This window comes from Alexandromys fortis, unplaced genomic scaffold (assembly GCF_014885135.2).
Source record: "Alexandromys fortis isolate MF-2015 unplaced genomic scaffold, M_Fortis_MF-2015_v1.1 scaffold_4, whole genome shotgun sequence".
Classification (NCBI taxonomy): Eukaryota; Metazoa; Chordata; class Mammalia; order Rodentia; family Cricetidae; genus Alexandromys; species Alexandromys fortis.
In genome coordinates this window covers 17,346,440-17,369,640 of record NW_026067944.1, presented here as the reverse complement: position 1 = coordinate 17,369,640, position 23,201 = coordinate 17,346,440, and the positions used below count along the sequence as shown (strand labels likewise).

General features: G+C 36.0%; 1 protein-coding gene and 1 long non-coding RNA gene across 3 annotated transcripts in view; one reads left to right on the top strand and one right to left on the bottom strand.

Moving 5' to 3' along the window:
* The window catches only part of Epha3 (EPH receptor A3), a 291,595-nt gene that overhangs the window by 23,917 nt on the left and 244,477 nt on the right, over window positions 1-23,201 (bottom strand). For both annotated transcript variants that reach the window (XM_050149030.1, XM_050149032.1), the window contains exons 10-13: window positions 22,128-22,253; window positions 19,453-19,638; window positions 9,978-10,039; window positions 9,165-9,374 (exon numbers count right to left, since the gene is read on the bottom strand). In XM_050149030.1, coding sequence (XP_050004987.1) covers window positions 9,165-9,374; window positions 9,978-10,039; window positions 19,453-19,638; window positions 22,128-22,253 — 584 coding nt within the window. The remainder of the gene's footprint in view (window positions 1-9,164; window positions 9,375-9,977; window positions 10,040-19,452; window positions 19,639-22,127; window positions 22,254-23,201) is intronic.
* LOC126505781 (uncharacterized) overlaps window positions 1-23,201 on the top strand; it is a 347,236-nt gene that overhangs the window by 119,292 nt on the left and 204,743 nt on the right. The window lies entirely within an intron of this gene.

Below are 23,201 nucleotides of genomic sequence, written 5' to 3'. Positions count from 1 at the left end.
TTCTGTTCACCTCTCTAACAGCCTAACAGCTTGACCATTTTATAAACCTTAGCTCTTCAGCTTTCAATTTCTGTGCTAAACATACATGAACAGCAAGAAGGGGCTGACATTTACAGTGATAATTCTTTTGAGCTCTTTAGGAGAGGTTACTTTCATACTAAACTCTATATCTCCTTGAACATGTATCTTATGTTATTTCTATAAAATTTGGAGAACAATTAAAGGAGATGAATGAAGTTTTATTTTTATTTACTGTGTATATCTGTTTTCTTTTCTTTATTTTGTTAAGACAGTTTCTTTGAGTTACAGCCTTAGCTGTCTTGGAACTTGCTGTATAGACCAGGCTGGCTTTGAAGTTACAGATACACCTACCTCTGCCTCCACAGTACTGAGAATAAAGGTTTGTGCCACCACCTACCAGTGAAGAAAAAGTTTTAAATACACATAGTAGGGGTTCAAGGAAACAGTGCTGAGCTGTGATCTTCCAATCCACTATTAGTCACAGGAGTTTGAAACTCTTTCACGCCTCTAAAATAAAGTAGTGAACTGTTCTTACAAAATTCTATATGTTAGAATTTTAGGATATCATGTTTAAATTTGATAGTTTTCATAAGATCCGGGTTCTCTGCCTTTCTAATGTTGCAATGCTTTAACACAGTTCTTCACGTTGCCTTGACTCCCAACCATAAAATCATTTCATTGCTACTTCATAACTATAATTTTGCTACTGTTATGAATCATAACATAGGATACACAGGATATCTGATATGTGACCCCTGTAAAAGGGTCATTTTACAACAGAGGAGTCATGACTCATAGGTTGAGAACCACTGAGTAAGACTCTTGAACAAATTGTAACTATTATTATCTTTTTCCTCCTGAGCTCATTTGATGTCAATTCATTTGCTGCACATGGATGGCCACTGCCTTGACTTCTAAAGATAAGTACAATGGCTTAAATATCTGGGTGGGAAAGTATACTATTCAATATCCACTTTTAAAAAAGACTTGCAATTGTTTGTGAAAATAATCCCCTGTTTGTTTTTTTAACACTCCCGAGGATTCTCATTTCATATCTTTGCTCATGAACTTTGTTAGATTGTACTTCAAATGACAAAGTACTCAAGGGGTTAATCTGATTCAACCCAGAATGATTGAGTATTGAACTTGTAGACAAATATTAGCCTCTCAGGTTTAAAACAGAACTACAGAGATAAATCATTTTGCTGAAAGTCTTAGCATCTATCTGTTATCAGGGACTCAGCTCCACTCACTGTAGTAGCCAACAGGCACAATTCAAGGGGAGCACATCCCAGGGGAGGCATTTATTCTAGTCCTAAGTAGCTCCAACCTAAGGACCACTGAGCAAACAGTTTCAACAGATGTTGGTTGCCATGAGAGATCAGAGACAGATGGTTCTAAAGAAGCAGAAGCCCACCCTTGAACTTGAGATTTTTCAACATTATGGAAAAAGATTAAGAATTTATTAATAGACAGAATAAGATTCATATTTAAGTAATTCTGGGGATGCAAAAACCGAAACACAAGTAAACAATGTTTATGATCCCTCCAGATGCTCACAATACAATATAAAAGTTAGGTAATGTGATGTGAAAAGAGCACCTGTAAAACAAAATAAAACCTGAAGAATAAGATAAAATATGACCTAATGTGGCTTCAATTCATTCCAAAATTCTGTTAATTTTACATTCTAGACTATCTATCTATCTATCTATCTATCTATCTATCTATCTATCTATCTATCATCTATCTATCTATCTATCTATCTATCTATCATCTATCCACTTATATATACATTTTTTATTTAAAGCAATTTTTAAATTTAAATATATTTTGATCATATTGTTTCCCTTCCCCAGTCCTTCCAGATCTTGTCCACTTCCTATCAAATGTACTTTAAGTTCTTTCTCAAAAAAAAAAAAAGCCCCAATCCAATTCAACAAAAAAATCCTCCAAACCCCCCCCAAAAATTAAATAACATCCAAAAAGAAGAACAAATCAGAGTAACAAACTGTAACCAAGCCGGGCGGTGGTGGCGCACGCCTTTAATCCCAGCACTTGGGAGGCAGAGGCAGGCGGATCTCTGTGAGTTCGAGATCAGCCTGGTCTACAAGAGCTAGTTCCAGGACAGGCTCCANAAAAAAAAAAAAAAAAAAAAAAAAAAAAAAAAAAAAAAAAAAAAAAAAAAAAAAAAAAAAAAAAAAAAAAAAAAACACAAAACTGTAACCAAATAAAAGCACATAAAAGAAACTCCAATATATTTTGGTCAATTGCTCTTGAATGTGAAGTCTGTCCTGTAGTCAAGATACCCAGTGTCAATCTGTTAGTAAAAACTGACTTTTCCTTTCCCAGGAGGTATAAATGACAGTTCAGTTGTTAACTACATATCTGACTGGGGCTAATTTCCAAAATTTATAAAGAACTCAATAACCTAGGCATAAGAAAATGAATAACCCAATTAAAAATGGGGTACAGATCTAAACAGGCTTGTCAAACTGGAAGACTGCATATAGAAAGATTGAAATAGATCCATACTTATCATCCCACATAAATCTAAACTCCAAATGAATCAATGACATCGACATAAAACCTGATACACTGAACCTGACAAAAGGGAAATTAGGAAATGACCTTCAACACATTGGTACAGTAAAAGACTCTCTGAACAGAACCCTGTTAGCACAGATATTGTGATCAACGTTTAATGAATAGAACCTCATGAAAGCGAATAGCTTCTTCATGGCAAAGCACACTGTTATTCAGACACATTGGTAGACTATAGAATGGGAAGAGATTTTTATCAACTACACATCCAACATAGGATTATATATACAAAATATACAATAAATTTAAAAAAACTAGATATTGAGAAAGCAAATAACTTAATTAAATATGAAGTGTGGGTATAAATAGAGAATTCATAAAACAGGAAACTCCATAGCTGAGAAAGACTTAATAGAAATGTTCAGCATCCATAGCCTCAGGGAAATTCAAGACTTCATTTGTCCAAGATCAACATAACAAGTGACATTTCATGTTTGTGTATATGTGGATTAAGAGGAACACTTATCCATTGCTTAATGACTGCAAACTCATACGGCCACTATGGAAATCAGTGTTGTGTTCTGCAGTAAGACAGGAATTGACCTTACTCAAGATCCTGCAATACCACACTCAGGCACATACCCTAAGGATGCTTTATCCTACTACATGGACACTTGTTCAACCATGTTCATTGCTGCCATTCTCAAAATAGCCAACTCAGTTGGAAACAACTCAGGTGTCCTTCAACAGAATAATGGATAAAGAATGGTATATTTACACCAAGGAGTGTTACTCAGCTGTTAAAAAAATGACATCATGAAATTTTCATGCAAATGGATGGAACTAGAAAAAAATCATTCTGACTGGGGTAAGACAGATCCAGAAAAATAAATATGGTATGTATTTTCTTACATATGGATCTTATCTGTAAAATGAATGTTATCCAAGCTACAGTCTGTAAAACCATAGTGGGTAGATATAGAGTAAGGGACTAGAGAAAATGGATCTCATTAGGAAAAGGAAATAATATAGAGATGCATAGTGCATTTTAGACATGGTGGGCCTATAGAGTAACACGGCCCCTCTGCAAGAAAAGGGGTGAAAAGATAGATAAACAATGAGCTATTGCATTCATGTAACTTCTCCTGCATCAGCTTGAGTTTTCCCCTGATTTGGGTTACAGTGAGTGCACAACTCATGAGTTCAGATCTTGGCTCTGCTTATTTCAAGATTCTTAGTCTCCAGAACTGAGTCTGCAACACAGTAATCACAAATTCCCTGCACAAATCTGTGAATCAGTGAATCATACATTTCATAGAAAAATAATCCCTCCAGGACCATGGATAATATATTTAAACACATTTTCATAAAGCTGCCTTACTCAATGTTCCACTTCAAAACTACCGCCTTGATTTTCCCTCACATAAATACTGACAGCTTTGTCTTTCCCAGGATGAAGTGATCACGGTAGCCATCTGTTTAAAATGAATGCTGAAAATCTACAAGGAGACTTATCAATTTTTATTACAACATTGATTACTAAAATCAACAAATCATTTAGACTTTGTATGAGTAAGAAGATTGATTTTGTGAAGCTACGTACAGGAGTTGACATGCCCAATATAAGAGAGTGGGAAGTAATTTGTCATTAGTTTTATTTACTTAGATTTAAAGTTTATTGTTAGCGTACATAGAATATTGATTAGCTATTCTGTTCTTACATTTTTCAATCATGCATAAATTAAACATTTATATAATACGTTTTGTATCTGTAACTTTTGATGCTAATGTTTTTTATTTGAGAATCCTTCAAGAATGAAGATTAGTTTTTATTATTTAAATGGAGGTACCTTGAACAATACAAGACCATTTTTATTCATTTTAAATATGAAGTTATATAATACAAAGCTATCCCCACTCAGAATCAAGTCAGTAGAATCACAGATCTAGAATCTACAGACTATAAAGTTCTCCTTTATGACCAAAGGTGGGATACTTTTAACCATGCTTGAAATTTGATTGCTTATGCTCAGTATGCAACATCAGAATGCAGTAAAGAGAAAATGGTGCACCACTGGAAGACAGACCCAAGAGAAAGCCAAAAGGTTTTCTTAAGTTTCCTTGAAAAAATCCATGCAATTATCATATGCCTGAAATGATTGAGATTATGGAAAAGAATAGGTTGCCTGAGTGCATGGCATATAGGTAAGTCTACTTTTTATCTCTAGTGGGGCCATGCATGTAACAGCAAATCCACAGGTAGTATATTGGAATTGTGGGTTTTATTGCAGCATAATAGTAAGAATGTTAATTGACATAGAAGCATGCTGACATGCACATATATGAAAATGTTAAGCTGAAAATATCATATAAAAAGAAATGTTGACAATGTATTCAGTGGCACAAACTTCTCACCAATAGCAACATGGTTCTTTTATTTCTTTAGTGTTTTCATGTGTGTGCATGTCTGTGTGAATGTGTACATATATGTATTTATGTATATGTATACATGTGGGTATGCATTTATAAGTGTGCATATATATATGTATATGTTTTGAGAAAGAGAGGGGGAGGGAGAGGGAGAAAGAGAGAGAAGGAAAGGGAGAGAGAGAGAGAGAGAGAGAGAGAGAGAGAGAGAGAGAGAGAAGAAACCACAGTACATATACCATGGATTGTCCATGTGTATGGAGAACAGAGTAAAACTTCTATAATTAGATTCTTGCCTTCCGACATGGTTCATTTAAAATAGTCATCTGGTAGAACAGGCCCAAACAAAGAAGATGGAACCTGTCATAATTATACTTTGAAAGTAACATGATGAAAAATGAAAAGATGGAATTCTTAGTTGCTCAAATATAGAAGTTTTTGGGGATTTATATTTGTAGGGCTGCTTGCTCCAGTTACACCACCCAAATAAAATCCAGGGTCTTTCATGTTATTTGTGAAGGGAGAGTGCAGCTACAGTTTTGCTTCACAAACAACTGTTTAAAACAAAGCATATTGCATATAGCTATATCATAGTTTAGATTTATATCATTGAATGTCTGCTGAAATATTTACTTAGTTTTTAAAATACTTTTTCTGCTAAAAGCACCTGTAGCAATTGTCTTCAAAGTGTCATTCAGGCATCTGTAGGGATCCCAAGAGCATTTTAAGAAGTCTATGCGCTTAAAACTATTTTCATAATAACACTAAAACTTTATGGCCTTTTCACTTGCGACAACCCATAAGTTTGAAGTGGGATTTTACAGAGGGTACAGACTGCATAACAATATTGTAAAATGTGCAGTGTCAACATCTGAGAATTTTGCATAATTCAGGAGTGAGAAATGAAGAGAAATAACTGGATGTGGGTACTGAAAATAGTTGACTTCTGCTTAAAATACTAAATTAGAATCACATACATATACACATGCAAATGACTCTTCATTAGACCCCTTCTTTTCATCACAGTGCTGAGAACATAAGAAGAGATCAGTATATACCTAAGAAAACAGTATGTTTAGAGACCAAGATTATTCTCAACTCAATTTGAAATGTTTTACATTTTAATTTTTATGATTTTTTTATTACTTAAATTATGTTCATGTGAGCCCAGGTATTTACATAACTACTGGAATTTGCACTCAGGTCCTGATGAATGCACACTTGTGCTCCTATGGATTACCCATGTTCCCGGTCTCTAAGGATTTTTTTTAATTGATTTTATTGAGCTCTACATTTTCTCTGTTTCCTTCCCTACCTCTCCCCTCTTATGATTAATTGACAGAATTTCTGTACTACTCTTTTATTTTTGTCTGCATATCCCAGAGATTTTTGAAAACAATGAAAGGAGCAGATACCCTCCACCAACAACATAAAATCAAATATGGTTTGTGATTTCTTTGTTTGATTTCCTCTCCCTAAAGGCGACAGTGTTCAGAAAGGCATTGGCAAAGAATCAATGCATTGAAATACTGAATACCAATTCCTGAATTATAAACTATAGACACAATGCAAAATATATTAAGTGTTTCTTAAGCAATGTATGATGTTTAAAGTGGGTTCATCAGACTTATACAAAATTTATGCCTCACACAATTTAATATTTCTGAAAAAGTCAATAATCATTAAATATTGAAGCAATTAGGTAATATGGCATTAAAACTGAATAAAATTGGTTTTGTTTAGAAAATAAATGAATAAACTTTTTTTCAGTCTTACATTTGATCTTTATTTTTTTTCAAAGACATTTTTTTAATTGAAAAAAAAATTCCGCCTCCTCCCAGCCTCCCATTTCCTTCCCCCTCCTCCCACTCCTCTCTCCCTCCCCCCACTCCTCTCCCCCTCCTTCTCCAGTCCGAAGAGCAGTCAGGGTTCCCTGCCCTGTGGAAAGACCAAGGTCCTCCCCCCTCCATCCAGACCATAGAACCTTCATCCGGCGATGGATGGAGATAAGAGACAGAGACCCACATTGGAGCACCGGAATGAGCTCCCAAGGTCCAAATGAGGAACAGAAGGAGGGAGAACATGAGCAAGGAAGTCAGGACCAAGAGGGGTGCACCCACCCACTGAGACAGTGGGGCTGATCTGTTGGGAGCTCACCAAAGCCAGCTGGACTGGGACTGAAAAAGCATGGGATGAAACCGAACTCTCTGAACATAGCAGATAATAAGGGCTGATGAGAAGCCAAGGACAATGGCACTGGGTTTTGATCCTACTTCATATTCTGGCTTTGTGGGAGCCTAGCCAGTTTGGATGCTCACCTTCCTAAACTTTATTTTATATATTATATATTTTATGTGGCATTAGTCTTATTTGTGATAATAAATTTTACCTCATTCAAGTATATTTTCCCATTTTTTTCCTTAAATAATTTTATCAATGCTAGTTGACACATCCAGTTTTAAATTTCAGAAAGAGGAGCACTCCAATATTTTTCCTTAACAGACCTCCTGCAGTCAGCATATATTCTCCACACAACTTCTTAGAATGACAACTCAGCTGTTTTGGTGTGTTTATATAAAAAATAGCAGCTCAATGACTTTATAATCATACTCATCTTAAGAGTAAATCATAAAATTACTGTACTAAACAAAGCTTGTTATTGGAGATTAAGTCAACGACTTCCAAATTCCTGTAGACATGCAGATGCTTTTCAGAAGGAAGCTGGGAACCCCATGGGTATTTGGGAGAGTGCCAGCGGAACACAAGGATGGACACGGGAGCGCTTTGAGCAACTATGTGTGGGAAGGGAATGCATCTCCTTGGCTGCTATGGTTGACGAGAATCTTCTGACACTGAAATTTCAACACAAAGCCTCTTGCATTTTTACTCAGAATTAACACATGAGAATATTGATATAGCAATTCCTTCCTTTTTTACTAAAGCCAAATAAATGGTCCTCAAGTGTCTTTACTCCTAATGAAGTCACAAGCCGTATAATGAAATTCTGAGCAGAAACACAGTTGAGTCTCCAGAAAGCAGATGGTCATATTTATAAATCCCTGTCAGTTTCACACTAGGTCAGTCATTCCTTTGAGTATTCTAGAATCAGGAATCAAGTTGGAACCAAGGATACTCACATTTAATAATCATGTGCCACAGAGAGATTAGAGCCTGACTCAGGCACTAAGTTATACTATAAGTAATCAAATAAAATCTCTTATCAGAAATGATTGATTAAAACTGGAATATCTTTTTAAATATAACAGCTGTTACAGGAACAAAACAAGCAACAATACTCCTTCTGTACTGCTAAATGTTTATAGAGTCAGATGCTTACAAAAGAAGTCTTTAGAGGACTGAGCAGTAGTGGGGAGAATAAAGTCATTTCTTAGGATGATAAGTAAATATTTTCCTTTGCTACATATGTTTCCTCCTGGGAAAAGGGTGTAGTTGGAAATATGATATATGATGCTGTTTTTATAGAACCTGTACTAGCTGATGTTTGTGGAGAGTAGAGAAATGTCAAGAGACTGTTGTTATTGTTTAACTACCCATGCTTCTAACTCTATCTCGTCTTCAGAACTAGATAGCTGAAGTCACTGTTATCAGTGCATTCTACTAGCCACAAGTTTAATTCTTTTCTTATCTAAAAGGATATATCTTTATATACAAGGGATATATTCAGTAATAAAACTGAACCTGCTACAAAGAGACATATATAGAACATACATGGCAAGTATAAAAGACACCCTCATAATTGGATAAAGAATAGTCTTTATTTTTAAAGTCTTTATTTAGAATATTAATTGTCAATGCTTTAAAAATAACCTAGGGCTGCAAGAACCCATAGAACTTATCAAACATGCCTGTTAAAGGTTGTGCAGTCAGAAAGAGTGAGTAGTCAAATGTCAGTAATTTAGGCATGTGGAGACCTTGCTGTGTTGAGCAGGGTCTTCTTAGATTAGGTAAGTTATTTAAAATTATAGTAGTTATTTGGCTGTTAAATGTAGACTATCAGGTTTCACAGAATAAATAATATTTTAATTATTGAGAAATGACTCCGTCTATAAAAAACATAACTGACACATGACTTTATGTTATTGTTTTTACTTGTTTATACACCCGGATATTTAAATAAGGAAAACAAAGATGGTGGAATCCCCTTTACTCACTCTAGTCGTATAAGCAGCTTCTGGGTCATCTTCGAGTACCCGAGAGAGTCCAAAGTCAGAAACTTTACACACTAAGTTGCTGTTGATCAAGATGTTCCGAGCAGCAAGGTCCCGGTGGACATAGCCCATATCCGAAAGGTACTTCATACCTGATGCTATCCCACGGAGCATTCCCACCAACTGAATGACTGTGAACTGGGCATCATGTTTCTGAAATGCATTTATAATACAGGATAATATTCGTCCCATTGCTTTAGAAATTTATATGTCAAGATCTTTCATTGTTGACTCTACATATTTTAAATAAAAGCACATAAATACTACCATGATTTGTATACAAATGAATGCATGGCTAACTCAAAATTGTTAGTGGTTGCAATACCCAGTATAGTATCATACAATCTGAATTCTGTTCAAAATAGTATTGACTTGATCCTACTCCTTTAGCTAACTAAATAAATTACTGTGAAAATTAAAGTCATAAAGTCATGGACAGAGGACCCTTCCAATACAGTTATATTTAAATAGTAACAAAGAGTTTTAAAGGTGTTATTTGGGACAATACAAAAACCTTACACATTTAAAAGAAAGCATACATGTAAGAAATTACAAGTTAAAGATGAAATTTTACAATTTTTTCTTTGCTAATTAATCCTAGAATATTTCACTCTTTGTTGAAATGTAGACATCAAAATTCTTAGCACAGTATTAGAAAGTGTTTAATATTTTCTATAACTTACTTGTCAATATGTGTATTTATATGCACTATATCATAGAAACACATAAACTTTATACATATGATATTTTACTCACACGTAAGAAACTGTCCAAGGAGCCATTCTCCATGTATTCTGTAACGATCATCACTGGCTTACCTAAACATAAAGTAAATGATAAATATATATTCATCAGTATGCTTAGTTGGCCTCAACCATAGAACCAACTATATAATACATTTTGTAACATCTAATTCACACAAGTGACTTCTGTGTTCTCTAAACATTACAAAGTTGCAATTAAAAATATTTCAAAATAAAATAAAACAATACGAAAGCCAGGTTCTAGAACAAATGCCTGTAACCTACTTTATCTAAATTAAATTATTTATTATAGTGTTCAAGAGCCATAAAATATCCAAGTACATCCCTTTTTTCTTTTGCTTCTGAGGTATTTTTACAAAACAAACATTTGTCTTCAATCTCATTGTTTTAGTTTCATTCCTGTTACTATGATAAAAAAAATATTTGCCAAAAGCCAACATGGGAGAAAGGTTTTATGCTTGCTCACAGTTTTACATCACAGTTTTTTATGCAGAAGTCAAGACAGCAGACATTGCAGGGGTGAGTTATTTTCACAGATAACTACCAGATACTGAATAGCATTAGGCCAGTTTTATTTTTTCTTCCTCATGGTTTTAGTTATCTTATTTTTTAATTTTAAAAAGGCTCTCATATAGTTTAGTCTTGAACTCACTGTGGAGAATAGACTGGCAATGAACTTTGGAAATCTCCTCCTTCCATCTGCTGAGTGGTCCTCACATACACATCTGTCACACTCAGGTGGTCCAGTGCTAGACCCTTGGCTTCTTGAATTCTGGGAAGCAGTCTATCAAATAAGCTACACTCTCAGCTAGGTGGCCATTTTGATACTACAAACTATCTTCATTCCTGTACACTTTCCTTTTATTGGTGAATATCAACACTGAACCATGAATCAGTTCCCTATATGTTGCTGTTATAGTTCATATAGTTTTAATACAGCTTAATAATTTTACTTAATCAAATATTCAAGTATTTAAATGATATAAAAATTTTCATGTATATTATTTCAAATGTTATACTGGCTCATTTTCATTAAAGTGTTGATTTATTTATACTCTTCAGGTGTCACATCATTGTACCTCCTTGACCTAGTGAAATCTAAAAAGCACTTTACTTAAAGCCTTTATCATTTATGGTTTGCTTTTATCAAATCCTAGCTACAATTTAGTTTAACAATTTTCAAGAAGAAATGCAAGATTTACTTGTGCCTTGAAACTGTGATGTCTCTTAAGACATTTTTTTTTAGCCCTGTCCTGTTGTAAAATAAATGAATGATCGAGGAGTGAATGAAAAGCCTGCTCATTCAAAGTCTGATCATTATCAGAGTCTGTGCTCATTCATTATGCAATTTGGAGGAGAATGATACGCTACCAAAGTTGAGTATATGCTTCAATAGGAATCTACGACACTGCTTCATTTGGCTGGTCCCTGCATTTGGATACCACTCAGCTCTCTGCTTATCACTGATTTCCTCTGGCTCTTGGCCTTATGGCCATTTCATTTCTCATTAGCATGTCTTGTAAAATGTTTGGCAAGGGAAATAAAAGTAGCTAAAAAGTCAGACCAGTCAATTAAGCCATGGCCCCATGACCATTCAGAAATCAGATCAGGCTGCCTTTAGCTCTTCTAATTTAGGTATTTGTAAACACTTCAGTTAAGATAGGCAAGCCTGAAAATGTGCTTTGCATTAAGTTCAAAGATCCAGCAACCCAAATGTACAGACAAAGAGCAAACAAAATCACTTGGAAAGCAATATCTTAAGAGTTTCCTTTGTGATCTCGATAAATATGGTTAGAAACAAAGGCTCTGGGGTAGTGGTGAGAATTTGCTGTAGCATGCAGTAAATGCAGTGGGAAACAGTCTGCAAACACCAGCTCATCTGCACATTATACAGTGTGCTGGCATTAAAGTTTGCACAACTCATCCTGTGTGCTTTGATTAGCACACAACACAATCTGTTTCCTAAATTTGGAACCAGTCTCGTTTATTGTCACGAGAGACCCCAAAACATACCTGGGTGTACGCACTAAGCTCAGTGGGAATTCAGTTCTGAGTGGCTGAAGAATCTCCATCAAAAACTGCCCAGGCAGATTTCAATGTGAGATTTCATTTTTGCTTCAAAATTTACTCAATATAAAAAAAAATGGTGGGGGATTGGAGAAGGTCGTCTCTCACAGCTGTACAGTTACAGAATCAAGTCACTCTGGTATAGTGAGTTCATTGCCTCAGTTATCCGCAGTAGTGCAGAAATACTAGAAATCCCTTAATCACTGCCCAGTGAGAGTATCTTAAGAATTCCAGATTCAGCCCTGGATATTAAGGACTGTAAGTCTCCTAATAACAATTTCCATAAAGACAAGACGTGGATGGTGTAATATAGTTAGTTGTAGTCATATTGTCTTTACAAATTTCTAATCTAATTTTTTGGGTTAAAAGAGTTACATTCAAATTTAATATTCATCAGAACTAAAACATTAAAGGAAATGCTAGTGACCCAGATACAGTATCACTAACACTCCAATCTGTTTACATATGCTGTCGACTTGTGTCGAGCCTTGCTATGCATCCTGGCTGGCCTGACACTTGCTGCATTGCCTAGACTGGCCTTACACACACGGCACCCTTACATGAACTCTTGTGTAGTTCATTTCCCATGAGGAATGCGTGGGTCCTTAAGCACACTTTTATAAATGGGTGTGATATAAAATAAAAATCATTGTCATTAATCGATAGTACTCTTTTGGTAATATTAAGTAATCAGAGAATTAAAAAAAAGAAGAGAAAGAAATTGGAACAAATCCCCAAAAATATACTTCACAATATTTCTGAGACAGAACATTTGTACGTGAAAACATAGGTTTTGCTCTGTAGGTAATAAGTTGGTACAAATATTGTAACAAATTAAATATTTTTATTTTCTTATTAGACCATTATGAAAATATAAGGGGCTATTTCTTGATTCCGTTTTTACCAGAATCATTCTTCTGTGGTAATAAACAGTAATGTCTACCAAGGTGTGTGTTAAGGAAAGCAGAGGCCAACTCCATTTAAAGCAAGATCCAACTCCACTGCCCAGCATCAGGCCAGTGACACGTGCAGAGGTCAAGTCTGTGAATGGGGTTTACTTATGATTTTGCTGGGTGGTGCCTGAAACTATGCTCATGGAATTCCTTAACAACCACACTTGCCATCTTAACTCTGCATCTTTACATTCAGCTGAAATCAGAGTATACATGTTTTCTTTGAAAAATGCTCTGTGTAGTAAATGAACATTTATTCATATGTGTGCATGTATGTGTATATGCACATAGAGGCCCAACATCAGTTTCAGATTTGTTCTTCTATTACTTTCTACCTAAGGTTCTTGGAGACAGAATGTTTTAGTGGCCGTGAAGCTCACTGATTCTTGGATGTTATTAGTTCATTGAGAGTTTTTTTTTTTTTTTTTTGAGCTCTACATTTTTCTCTGCTCTCCTCTCTGCCTCTTTCCTCCCTTTCAGTTTCTCCCAAGGGCCACATACTCCAAATTTATTCAGGAGATCTTGTCTTTTTTGTTTCCCATGTAGATTAGATCCATGTATGTCTCTCTTAGGGTCCTCATGGTTGTCTAAGTTCTCTGGGATTGTGATTTGTAGGTTGGTTTTCTTTGTTTTATGTCTAAGACCCCCTTATTAGTGAGTACGTATGATAATTCCCTTTCTGTATGTACTCACTCAATATGATGTTTTCTAGCTATGTCCATTTGCTCACAAATTTCAAGATGTTGTTATTGAGAGTTTTAAGAAATATATTCTTTTGTCATATTAAACTCTTCCAGAACTCTCATATCCTAACTTTGTGTCTTCCTTTAAAAAAAATAAACTCATCAAGTGTAGTTTATATTTCCTACATGCTGTCGGATATAGATATGTGGCCCTCCATTGGAACATGGTTGACCTATAAGTATCTGTACCTTCTAGAAGGATTATGCCCCCTTGATGGAGTAGGGTCATCTGTCTATGTGTTACTTTCATTTGTTAATAAAGAAACTGCCTTGGCTTTTTGATAGGGCAGGATTTAGATAGGCAGAGTAGACAGAACAGAATGCTGGGATGAAGGGAAGTGAGGCAGACGCCATAGCTCTCCTCTCCAAGATGGACGCAGGTTAGAACCTTCCTGGTAAGCCACCACTTCGTGGGGCTACACAGATTATTAGCAATGGGTTAATAAGATGTGATAATTAGCCAATAAGAGGCTGGAACTGATGGGCCAGGCAGTGTTTAAATGAACACAATTTGTATGTTGATATTTTGGGTGTAAAGCTTGCCGTGTGGGGAGCTGGGTGGGATGAAAAGCAGGCCTGCCCCCTTCTCAACAGTTCCTTAGATGTAGGTGAAACTTGGTGCCATCTCCCATCTCCCTGAGGGGACTTTGCTTGACTTGGCCCTGCACAGGTCATGCACAGGCTGTCATGGCAACAGTGACTTCATACATTCAGTTGCCCTGTAGTGTCCTGAAAACATGGTCAGCCACTAACCTCTCTAACTTTTACAGGCTTTCTGCTACTTCTTCCATAGAGATCTATCAGGAGGGGTGTGGCCCAAGAGCACTTCACATAAGCTCTATGAACTGACCATGTCTGAGTTGCTATGCTCATCATTACCTATCTTAATATGAATTAAATATTATGATAATGCCAGGAAACCATGCTAGTTATATAAAACACAAAATATGTACAACCAATTCCTTTGTAGTTGCAATGTATTTATCCATGAGAAATTAGTAGACAGTAAGAAAGAATCCAAATCTTTTAAACATACATAACATCATTACTTTCTTATTTTTTATATCCCATTGATAAAAAACCTTCCCAATTATATTACATGGCATGCTGATATATGTGTTCTGACTCAGTTGTCAATTTGCAATTGTGATTGTGTGAAACAACTTGCATCATCAGCATTGCCAAAATGTGTTATTCTAACAAACCATTCTTGATATTGGTAAAATAAATATCGTATAAATACTGGCTACTGACAAAGTCATATGAAATATAGTACTATAACAAGCACAGATAAAACTTTTAGAGAGAAGCAAGTGAAATAATGAAGATTTGATATTGTCACATAGCATCACCTTCTAGTAATGTTTTCTCATCTTATGTGAAGTTAATAAAAATTTCTAAGCCTTTTGGGCAATATGGGCATTCAAAGGGACATATAAAGAAATCCTATAATGCACTGTTCACAGAATTCTTCATCATACAAGATTACATATGAGATATGCAGTAAATCTCATTTTTGCTATAATTTTATTTTAATTTCTAAAAAATAATTTCAATGTGAAAATATACCAGTCACATCCAGTATGACTCCTTTTCTATCCCACTAGGTAAAGTTTTGCCAGTGGTAATTATTGTTGGAGCCTGAACATCATTTAACTAATGGTGTGATGGCAGAAATATCAAACATTTGCTGAAACAAAGTTCCATCCTTTTGAACTTCAAGCAAAATTGATAACACATGTTAGTGCCTAGCTCTGAGCAGAATGTGCCCCAGCTTTCTGCTACTTTGAAGATCACAGGCTCTATCACCTTCTCCTGTTCAAGGCCATCGGGCTCGGCAAGTAGCATGCCATTAACATTGTTTATGGCTCAACTCAAATAAATGAAAAAGTAATGACTATATAATGAGCTTTCAAAAAAATGATCTGAAAATAGCATGTTACATAGGTTGAGTGGTTCCAAGCACACAATTCATGGCAATAATAAAAAAAAAATGGCTTTTAAGCACAAAGAAAAAAAGAAGAAGCAAAAACAAGGAATTATTTTCCAGAATTTTCTTTTGTTGATTCATTGGCTGGAGCTTAGTCAGAGGTGGTAAATCTTGCCTTGTCTAATCTCCTCTTATATGTGAAGTGTCTGAAAATGCTACAGTACTGTTGTTCTTCATTTCACAGAGGATTCACCTGTAACACTCTGATGTGCAAGAGGACTCACACTGAGCAAGCTTGACTTGTATTTAGATCCACTGGTTCCTACTTAAAACGTGATTTTTTTTTTTTTTTTTTTTTGCTTTGTAAATGCCGTTTTTTTCAGCTTCAGTCTGCTGTGGTGTGCAAAGGTGTCTCTGCACTTTGTGGACAGAATAGCTTCAGAAGTCAAAGAGTTTTAGGAAACAAAATGGCCAGTAGAAAATCTAACTTTTAGAGGCAGATTACATATTAAGTTGATACCAAAAAAGTTTATATTTCCCTCCGCCATTGCAGAGTGATAGACTTGCAGCCTTTAAACATACCACTGAGGAGCTCATGATCGAATTCTAACTCGACTACTCTATTATGTTTACAGTGCATGCGGCGGCTGTATTTATAAAGTGGGCTTGGCAGCTGCTCATGTTCTTATTTGAGCAGAGAGATATGGCAAATTTAGAACTTTCACTCCAAGGAGGTAGTTGTAATCCACACCAGAGCATTCCAGAATCAGACTTGAGTAAGAAGCTCAACATACGCTACCTGTGTTTTTTTTAACATCTCTTTGATCTGAAATATGTTTACTTTTTCCTACGCTTTTGTCTTGGAGACTGTTTTAGATGTTTCAATATAGTTGTTGGTTCTTTGGGTTATTTTAATTCAAAGTATGTTTCTATTTTTAGATGTGAAGGAAATTTCCCCGAATATTCACTGTTTTGTGGAGCTCTTAATGCAGTAAACATGTTCTTATGTCTCAACAGAACAGGTTACTTTTATTAACTCATCTCACTGGACTCAAAGGAAACAATGCCTGTTGGTGAAAGAATGGAACCTGGCCACTAGCGTCACTTGAGCAGGAGCATTCTTTTTCATGGGGACTTTTACTGACTCTCTCTTGAATGGAGGTGCTGAAAAAATTGTGAGGATTCTGCTCAGCCTAAAAGTAATCATTTTCTCCATCACTCTGTGATTGAAAAAATCAGTTATATAATTGAACTTCTGTGAAAATTAAAATCAATTTTAATGATTCTTTATCATATTGGGAACCTATTAACAGAAAATATGCTGCTCTCTCCTCATTCACTTCCGTTACTTTCTTTCTTTTCTCTCCATTTCTTTATTTGTTTATTGATTTGTGACTTTTACATTACTTTAAATTTTTTGATATTATAATTACATTATTTCCATTTTCACATTCCTCCCTTTATTCCTTCCTGTATTCCCCTTCTTGTTCTTTTTCAAATTTGTGGCCTTTTTTTCATTGGTTGGCTCAGCAGTAACAAATTAATGCAAAAGTTTTAGAAAGTTGAAATGGTGCTTTGCTCTGGAGAATGTTTAGGAATATTTTCATCAATGAAGAAATAGGAGAGTAGGTGTTATATAAGAATATAACATGAGACCCGGGCTGGTGAGCTAGTTCAGCAGGTAAAATGCATTTGCCTCCAGTTTGGATGACTTGAGTTAGGTTTGAAGGACTCACATGGTGAACGATGAGAATTAGATTCTTTGGTTGTCCCAACACACACACACACACACACACACACACACACACACTCACGCATAGAGAAAATCCATGCTAAAAGAAGATAATGAAAACAAGTTTCTCCCCCTTATTTGGGGATAGAGTTAAGATGGAAAACTGTATTTCTCAATACCTGTAGTGACTTCTAGAAAAGGACCTTATCATGTATGGTCCTTCACGAAAATGTCAAAAAGAAGTGATCAGTTCTAATGCAGCAGGTGGTAGTGACAAGGTAAGTGTACAGCAGTACAAAGTCAAAACCAGCTCTTCACCAAAAAAAAACAAGGAACTAGAACAGCGGAAACTGAGGAGAAGAGCTGTGTAAGTCCATGTGGATTGACTTTCCTGGTTGGGCTCCAGACCAACAGAGCAACTGCTTGATCAAGATGTCACCATGAACATTAAATGCTTACACGACACTGAAAATCCAATGATATGTGACCTTGTACATCTAAAACACTGTGTTCTTTTCCTGAAGGAATAATAAAACCACTCATTTTCATAACCCTCACTTCTATTATTAATGTTTTAATTAATTGTTAAAACAAAAATATTTTCATCATGAATATGGACAAATAACTAAGATGACAGGGACAAGAAATAAGTATCTACAAGATTTAAAATGGTTATGTTGTGCATACTTAAATTATTACAAATTGTAAAATTGCTTTTTTTTTGTTTGTTTTTTTCGAGACATGGTTTCTCTGTAGCTTTGGAGTTTGTCTTGGAACTAGCTTGTAGATCAGGCTGGACACGAACTCACAAAGATCTGCCTGCCTCTGCCTCCCAAGTGCTGGGATTAAAGGTATGTGCCACCACCTCCTGGTTCCTTTTTAAATTCTTAATTTTATTTATTTCATATGGAAACTCAAAGGAAAATCAAAGTATTAATTAATTATGCCACACCCTGTGCAGAAAAAAATGTCTTTATAGTTCCACTAAATTGGTGGAAGGTATCAGTGCCACTTGGAAAGAGCAACAAGTAATGCTACAGAAAAATAACAATGTGCTCAATGTAAAGAGGAATGTCTGTTGGTAACCATAGAGTATGGAAATGTGGTGCCAGCGAATTATCCCCTGAAGGATGCCAAATTTTCTGCCATATGTTGTCATTCACTGTATGGAGTCTGTTGCCAATTTCACTTATTCTTTGCCCTGTGCTTCAAAATCTTGAGAAAAAAAATTCCCTGTGTGTTCTCAAGAGGTTTTCCTTGGGACTGGAGCCAATAATCACAGATCAGCCTCACAGGATCCCTTTGGCCTGGCTGAAGAAATCATCATGGAAATAAATCCAGGGTTCTGTGATGGCTCAGAGCCAGGGGTTTCCCAGCACAGCCAGGGATGCACCTGGAAGCCTAGGTCAGAACTACCTGAAATCCACCGAGAAACAGAGACGGTCTGGGTCTCCTCTGAGTCCCAATCTTATGTCTTAGAAGCATCCCTGAGATTCCTATAATTTTCCTACAGGCAAGTGGAGAACAAGGGGGCAAAGATCTGAGAGCTTAAAGCAGTCTGGTGAGTAATATAAGAAAAGACAGCTAGTTGGGAGTTCCTTCAAAATCCAGCCATTGTTTATCCTGCTGCTCTGTGAACAAGACTGTCCTCTGTAATTCTTTTCTTTCTATTTTTTTTTCTTCGTTTTTCGACACAGGGTTTCTCTGTAGCTTTGGTGCCTGTCCCGGAACTAGCTCTTGTAGACCAGACTGGCCTTGAACTCCCAGAAATCCGCCTGCCTCTGCCTCCCGAGTGCTGGGATTAAAGGCAATTCTTTTCAAGACGATCTTTCAATCAAGAGACTAAGGTCAAAAGTCAACGCTTTCTTTGATATAGAACAGCACTGCCAATCAATCTATTGCAACAAAAATTGTATGTTCATCCTTGTCAGAATTTCAGTTACAACCAAGCTGCTTGTGATATGAAAATTCTTCAAAGATTGTATTTAGTTTGTGCAATATCTGCTCAGCATAAACAAATCAGGCATTGTGATTTTACTTACTTTTAGTGACAACTCCTTCCAGCCGGATGATGTTGGGATGGTCAAACTGTCCCATGATGCTCGCTTCTCCCAGGAAGTCTCTCCTCTGCTTCTCTGTGTAGCCTACTTTCAGGGTCTTGATGGCCACTGAGATCTCTTTTTTTGAAGGAAGTTTTAAGCGACCACTGCAAACTTCTCCAAATTCACCTATTAGAATATGAAAGATCAATAAAATGTAATAAAAAATTAAAGATTCATGGGGCTGAGTGGATGGCTTAGTGAGTAAAGTGCTTGCTCGCAAACATGAGGTTCTGGGTTCGGAATCCTAGCACCCAGGGTAAAGTCACGTATAGTGGTACAATGCTGCAACCTCATGCTGGGTGGAGGCAGAGAAAAGAGCAGGTCTTGGGCTTCTTGATCATTCAGTCTAGCCACAGTTAGGACTCCAGATTAATGAGCGATTATATCTCAGCCATTTAAATAGAGATCAATAGAGGAAGACATCCAAAGTCAACCTCCTCCTTCAATTGGTACAGGCATATGTGACTACACCTGTACCACTACACACGCACACAAACACACACACACAGGCAAACACACACATGTATGCACACAAATGCGCACATGCACACAGAGACACCAAATCATCAAATCAGAGCAACTATTTCCATGAAGGTATATATGTTTTCACTTCCATGTTTGCAAGCTAAAACTTGCTTGGAAGTTAGTAATATAAAATTGGAAGATGGTAATATAAAATTCCCTAGGAATTCCCAGGATATTCATGGACTGGCTGAGGATCTCGACATGGTTTAAGCCACCACATCATGAAACTACAAGAGGAAAATTGAGAGAAGCATCTATCAGACATTGCATTCCTTATTCTAATAGCTAACATTATTTCAGGGTTATCAACAGGCCAACACAGATATAAGGGTTGAACATTGGATTAATTTCAGATGTCTGAAACTCTTCCATTTTTATTGTGAGGGCCAAATTGGCTGTGTACTTAGGCTCACTGAAAATGAGAGGGTAAGCATCTGCTACCAATTCATTTTATTGGAGTATTGGTTTGTTGTACTATTGACACACTTGCTATAAAGTTCTCTAGGCTTCTGGGAGGAGAACAATAATATAACAATATCAAATGAAGCATAGCAAGTTTTATCTAAAATCTCACTGAAGAAATGTTTGCTTAGACTGCATGTTCTCCATCAAGCTGTCTTAAAGTGCAAGTGATCTAAAAATTGTGAACATGAAATATTGTCGAATTTTAAACTTTCCAATGTAGTTGATATAAAACATCCTTCAACTCTTAGGAGCCTAGCAGCTTGCTGATAAGATTTACCTATCACTCTTCCCATAGGTATATCAAGCGCCCTCTGAGAAGACTTCTATTACATTTAGTTCTCTGCCTCCAGGGCAGTCATGATGGCTACAAAATATTGCTTTACAAGAATGTCTCTTCCCATTATATTACAGATTATTAGATATATATATATTGAACCATATTTAAAAGATAATCTTGTTGTAACCAGAAAGAGATCATTTTGACATGTTTTTGAGTTAAGTCTATGATAATTTTCTATGCTTGTGGTCTTATGTTGCTATAAGTTTCTTGAGTATGGTGCCCTTTGTACCCATTAGAAAGAAGGTAGAAAGAATCTCATATTTATTTATTTATTTACTTACTTACTTACTTACTTTTTTTTTTTTTTTTTTTTTTTGCCAAATAAGTGCTTTTTACCTAGAAAATGGCAGAATATCCTCCAGACTGGCAGGCTACATCACAGCAAATTGTTTGCCAACTCTTTAGGAAGTTTTAACCTTGCCTTACTTCACCTTATTTTAAGGAAAAGTTTCCAGTGTTTCCAAAGCAATGACTTATCTTGTATGTTGACAAAGCCACTTACGGAAGCTTAGAAGAACTAGCCCTTGTTTCTGAGCAATAGTCAATAACTACAATGTTTCATGGGATGGGAGGAATGAAGGAGCAATATTTGAATATCCAACTGATTATCTGAACTCAAGTTAGAATATGTCACTACAGATATGGGGGGTATACGAGTTGTACCATAACTTGGAATGTAAAACAAGAGTAAGAGGTTCTTTGCTTACATGGGGTTATCTGACCACTTCCAGAGGACTTTTGGACTATTCGTGTAAAAACCTATGAGATGGATGTTAAAATCATGGACTTCACATTATTTAAAACATTTTTTCAAAACAGGCATATCACATTTATGACAAATGCTCCAGCCTATAATTTTTGATTTTCGCTTATTTGAATTTGAAAGAGGGTTTTAAAACAAAAATCAAGCTTTACAATTACTAGTCTTGTTTAGCAGGAGACTCACTTTTTTTTTCTACTGTCCCCATTTAGGCAAGTAGCTCTGTGACACACGATCAGCCATTAGCCACTGCCACTGCTGGTCCCTGGAATTCAATAAATAACAGGCAGCCGTGGTCTGAGAGTCTGTAAGTCTGGCACCTTTGAAATCACTGCAATCCACTAAATGGTGTATTTTTTATTACCCGTCTTTGATCGTGAAATCAGAAAATGCCTGTCTCGGTAGCAATGCATATAAGCCTCTATAAGTGAGCAAGCTCATGTTCCCCATGTAGCACTCTTACTCCAACTTGAATGCTCATGACTAGCAAGTTATTGTTAGGAGAGCTATGGACATGTCAATTACCTGCCCCGACAACTTTGTCGATGGATATGTTAGTGGCATCCAACTCCTTGGCAAACTCATGAACTGCTTGTGTAGGGTCCTCATAGGTATGCGGATCAACATAAGTCCTGAGACCTGGAAGTTTTACTATAGAAAACAAAAAGCATGATTTTACAAAGTGAAATTCATAATATTATTTGATGAAAACACCTTTATCCCTTAGTCTACTAAAAATTACTCTATAATATTAAAAATCTGAAAGAAAATTGTACTAAGTGTGGAAAAATGTTGCCTACTATATAATATAAAGAGGAAGCAAGTTAAAGTATTTTCTTTGCTAAAACACTGGAAGGGGGCATTGAAATGCAGATCTCAGGATGAAAGATGACAAGAACATGAGTAGGCAAGGTAATTACCATCACAAGCTATCATGCCTCTGTGCTACTAAACATTTTTGATTTAGAGGCCTTAGACTAGCCAATATCTATTATCTGACAGTGAATCAAAAGACATGAATATGCTCTGGGGGCAGAAGAAAGGCTTAAGTATGGAGTAATTAAAGTATTTTTAAAAGCAAAACCTCTCTGACACTACTGTGGTTTTGTTTGTTTGTTTGTTTTAGTTTTAGGTTTTTCTAGACAGGATTTCTCTGTAGCTTTGGAACCTATCCTTGAACTAGCTCTGGTGACCAGGCTGGCCTTAAACTCAGGAGATCTGCCTGTCTCTGCTTCCCCTTGTGCTGGGATTAAAGGCACGTGCTACCACACCCCAGCTACTGTTATTGTTTTATTTACTCACAAATGAGTTCACTTATCTCAACTGAAAATTTGAGTTTAAGATGTATATTTTATGTGCATACCAGCATGCTATCAGTGGACTAAAAATCCCATGTGCCTTTCCACATAATTAAAATCAACATAAATATTGTTCATAAGCTTATAGTTATGCTGAAAATTTTTTCAAGCATAAATCATACATGTAACTTCATGCTATATTTATTATTGAATATTCTGAATGTGAATATTTCATGGATTTTCTGTAAAAAATTATAGAATCCTCAAATAAATCTTTTTGATATCATTTTGTATTATGTGA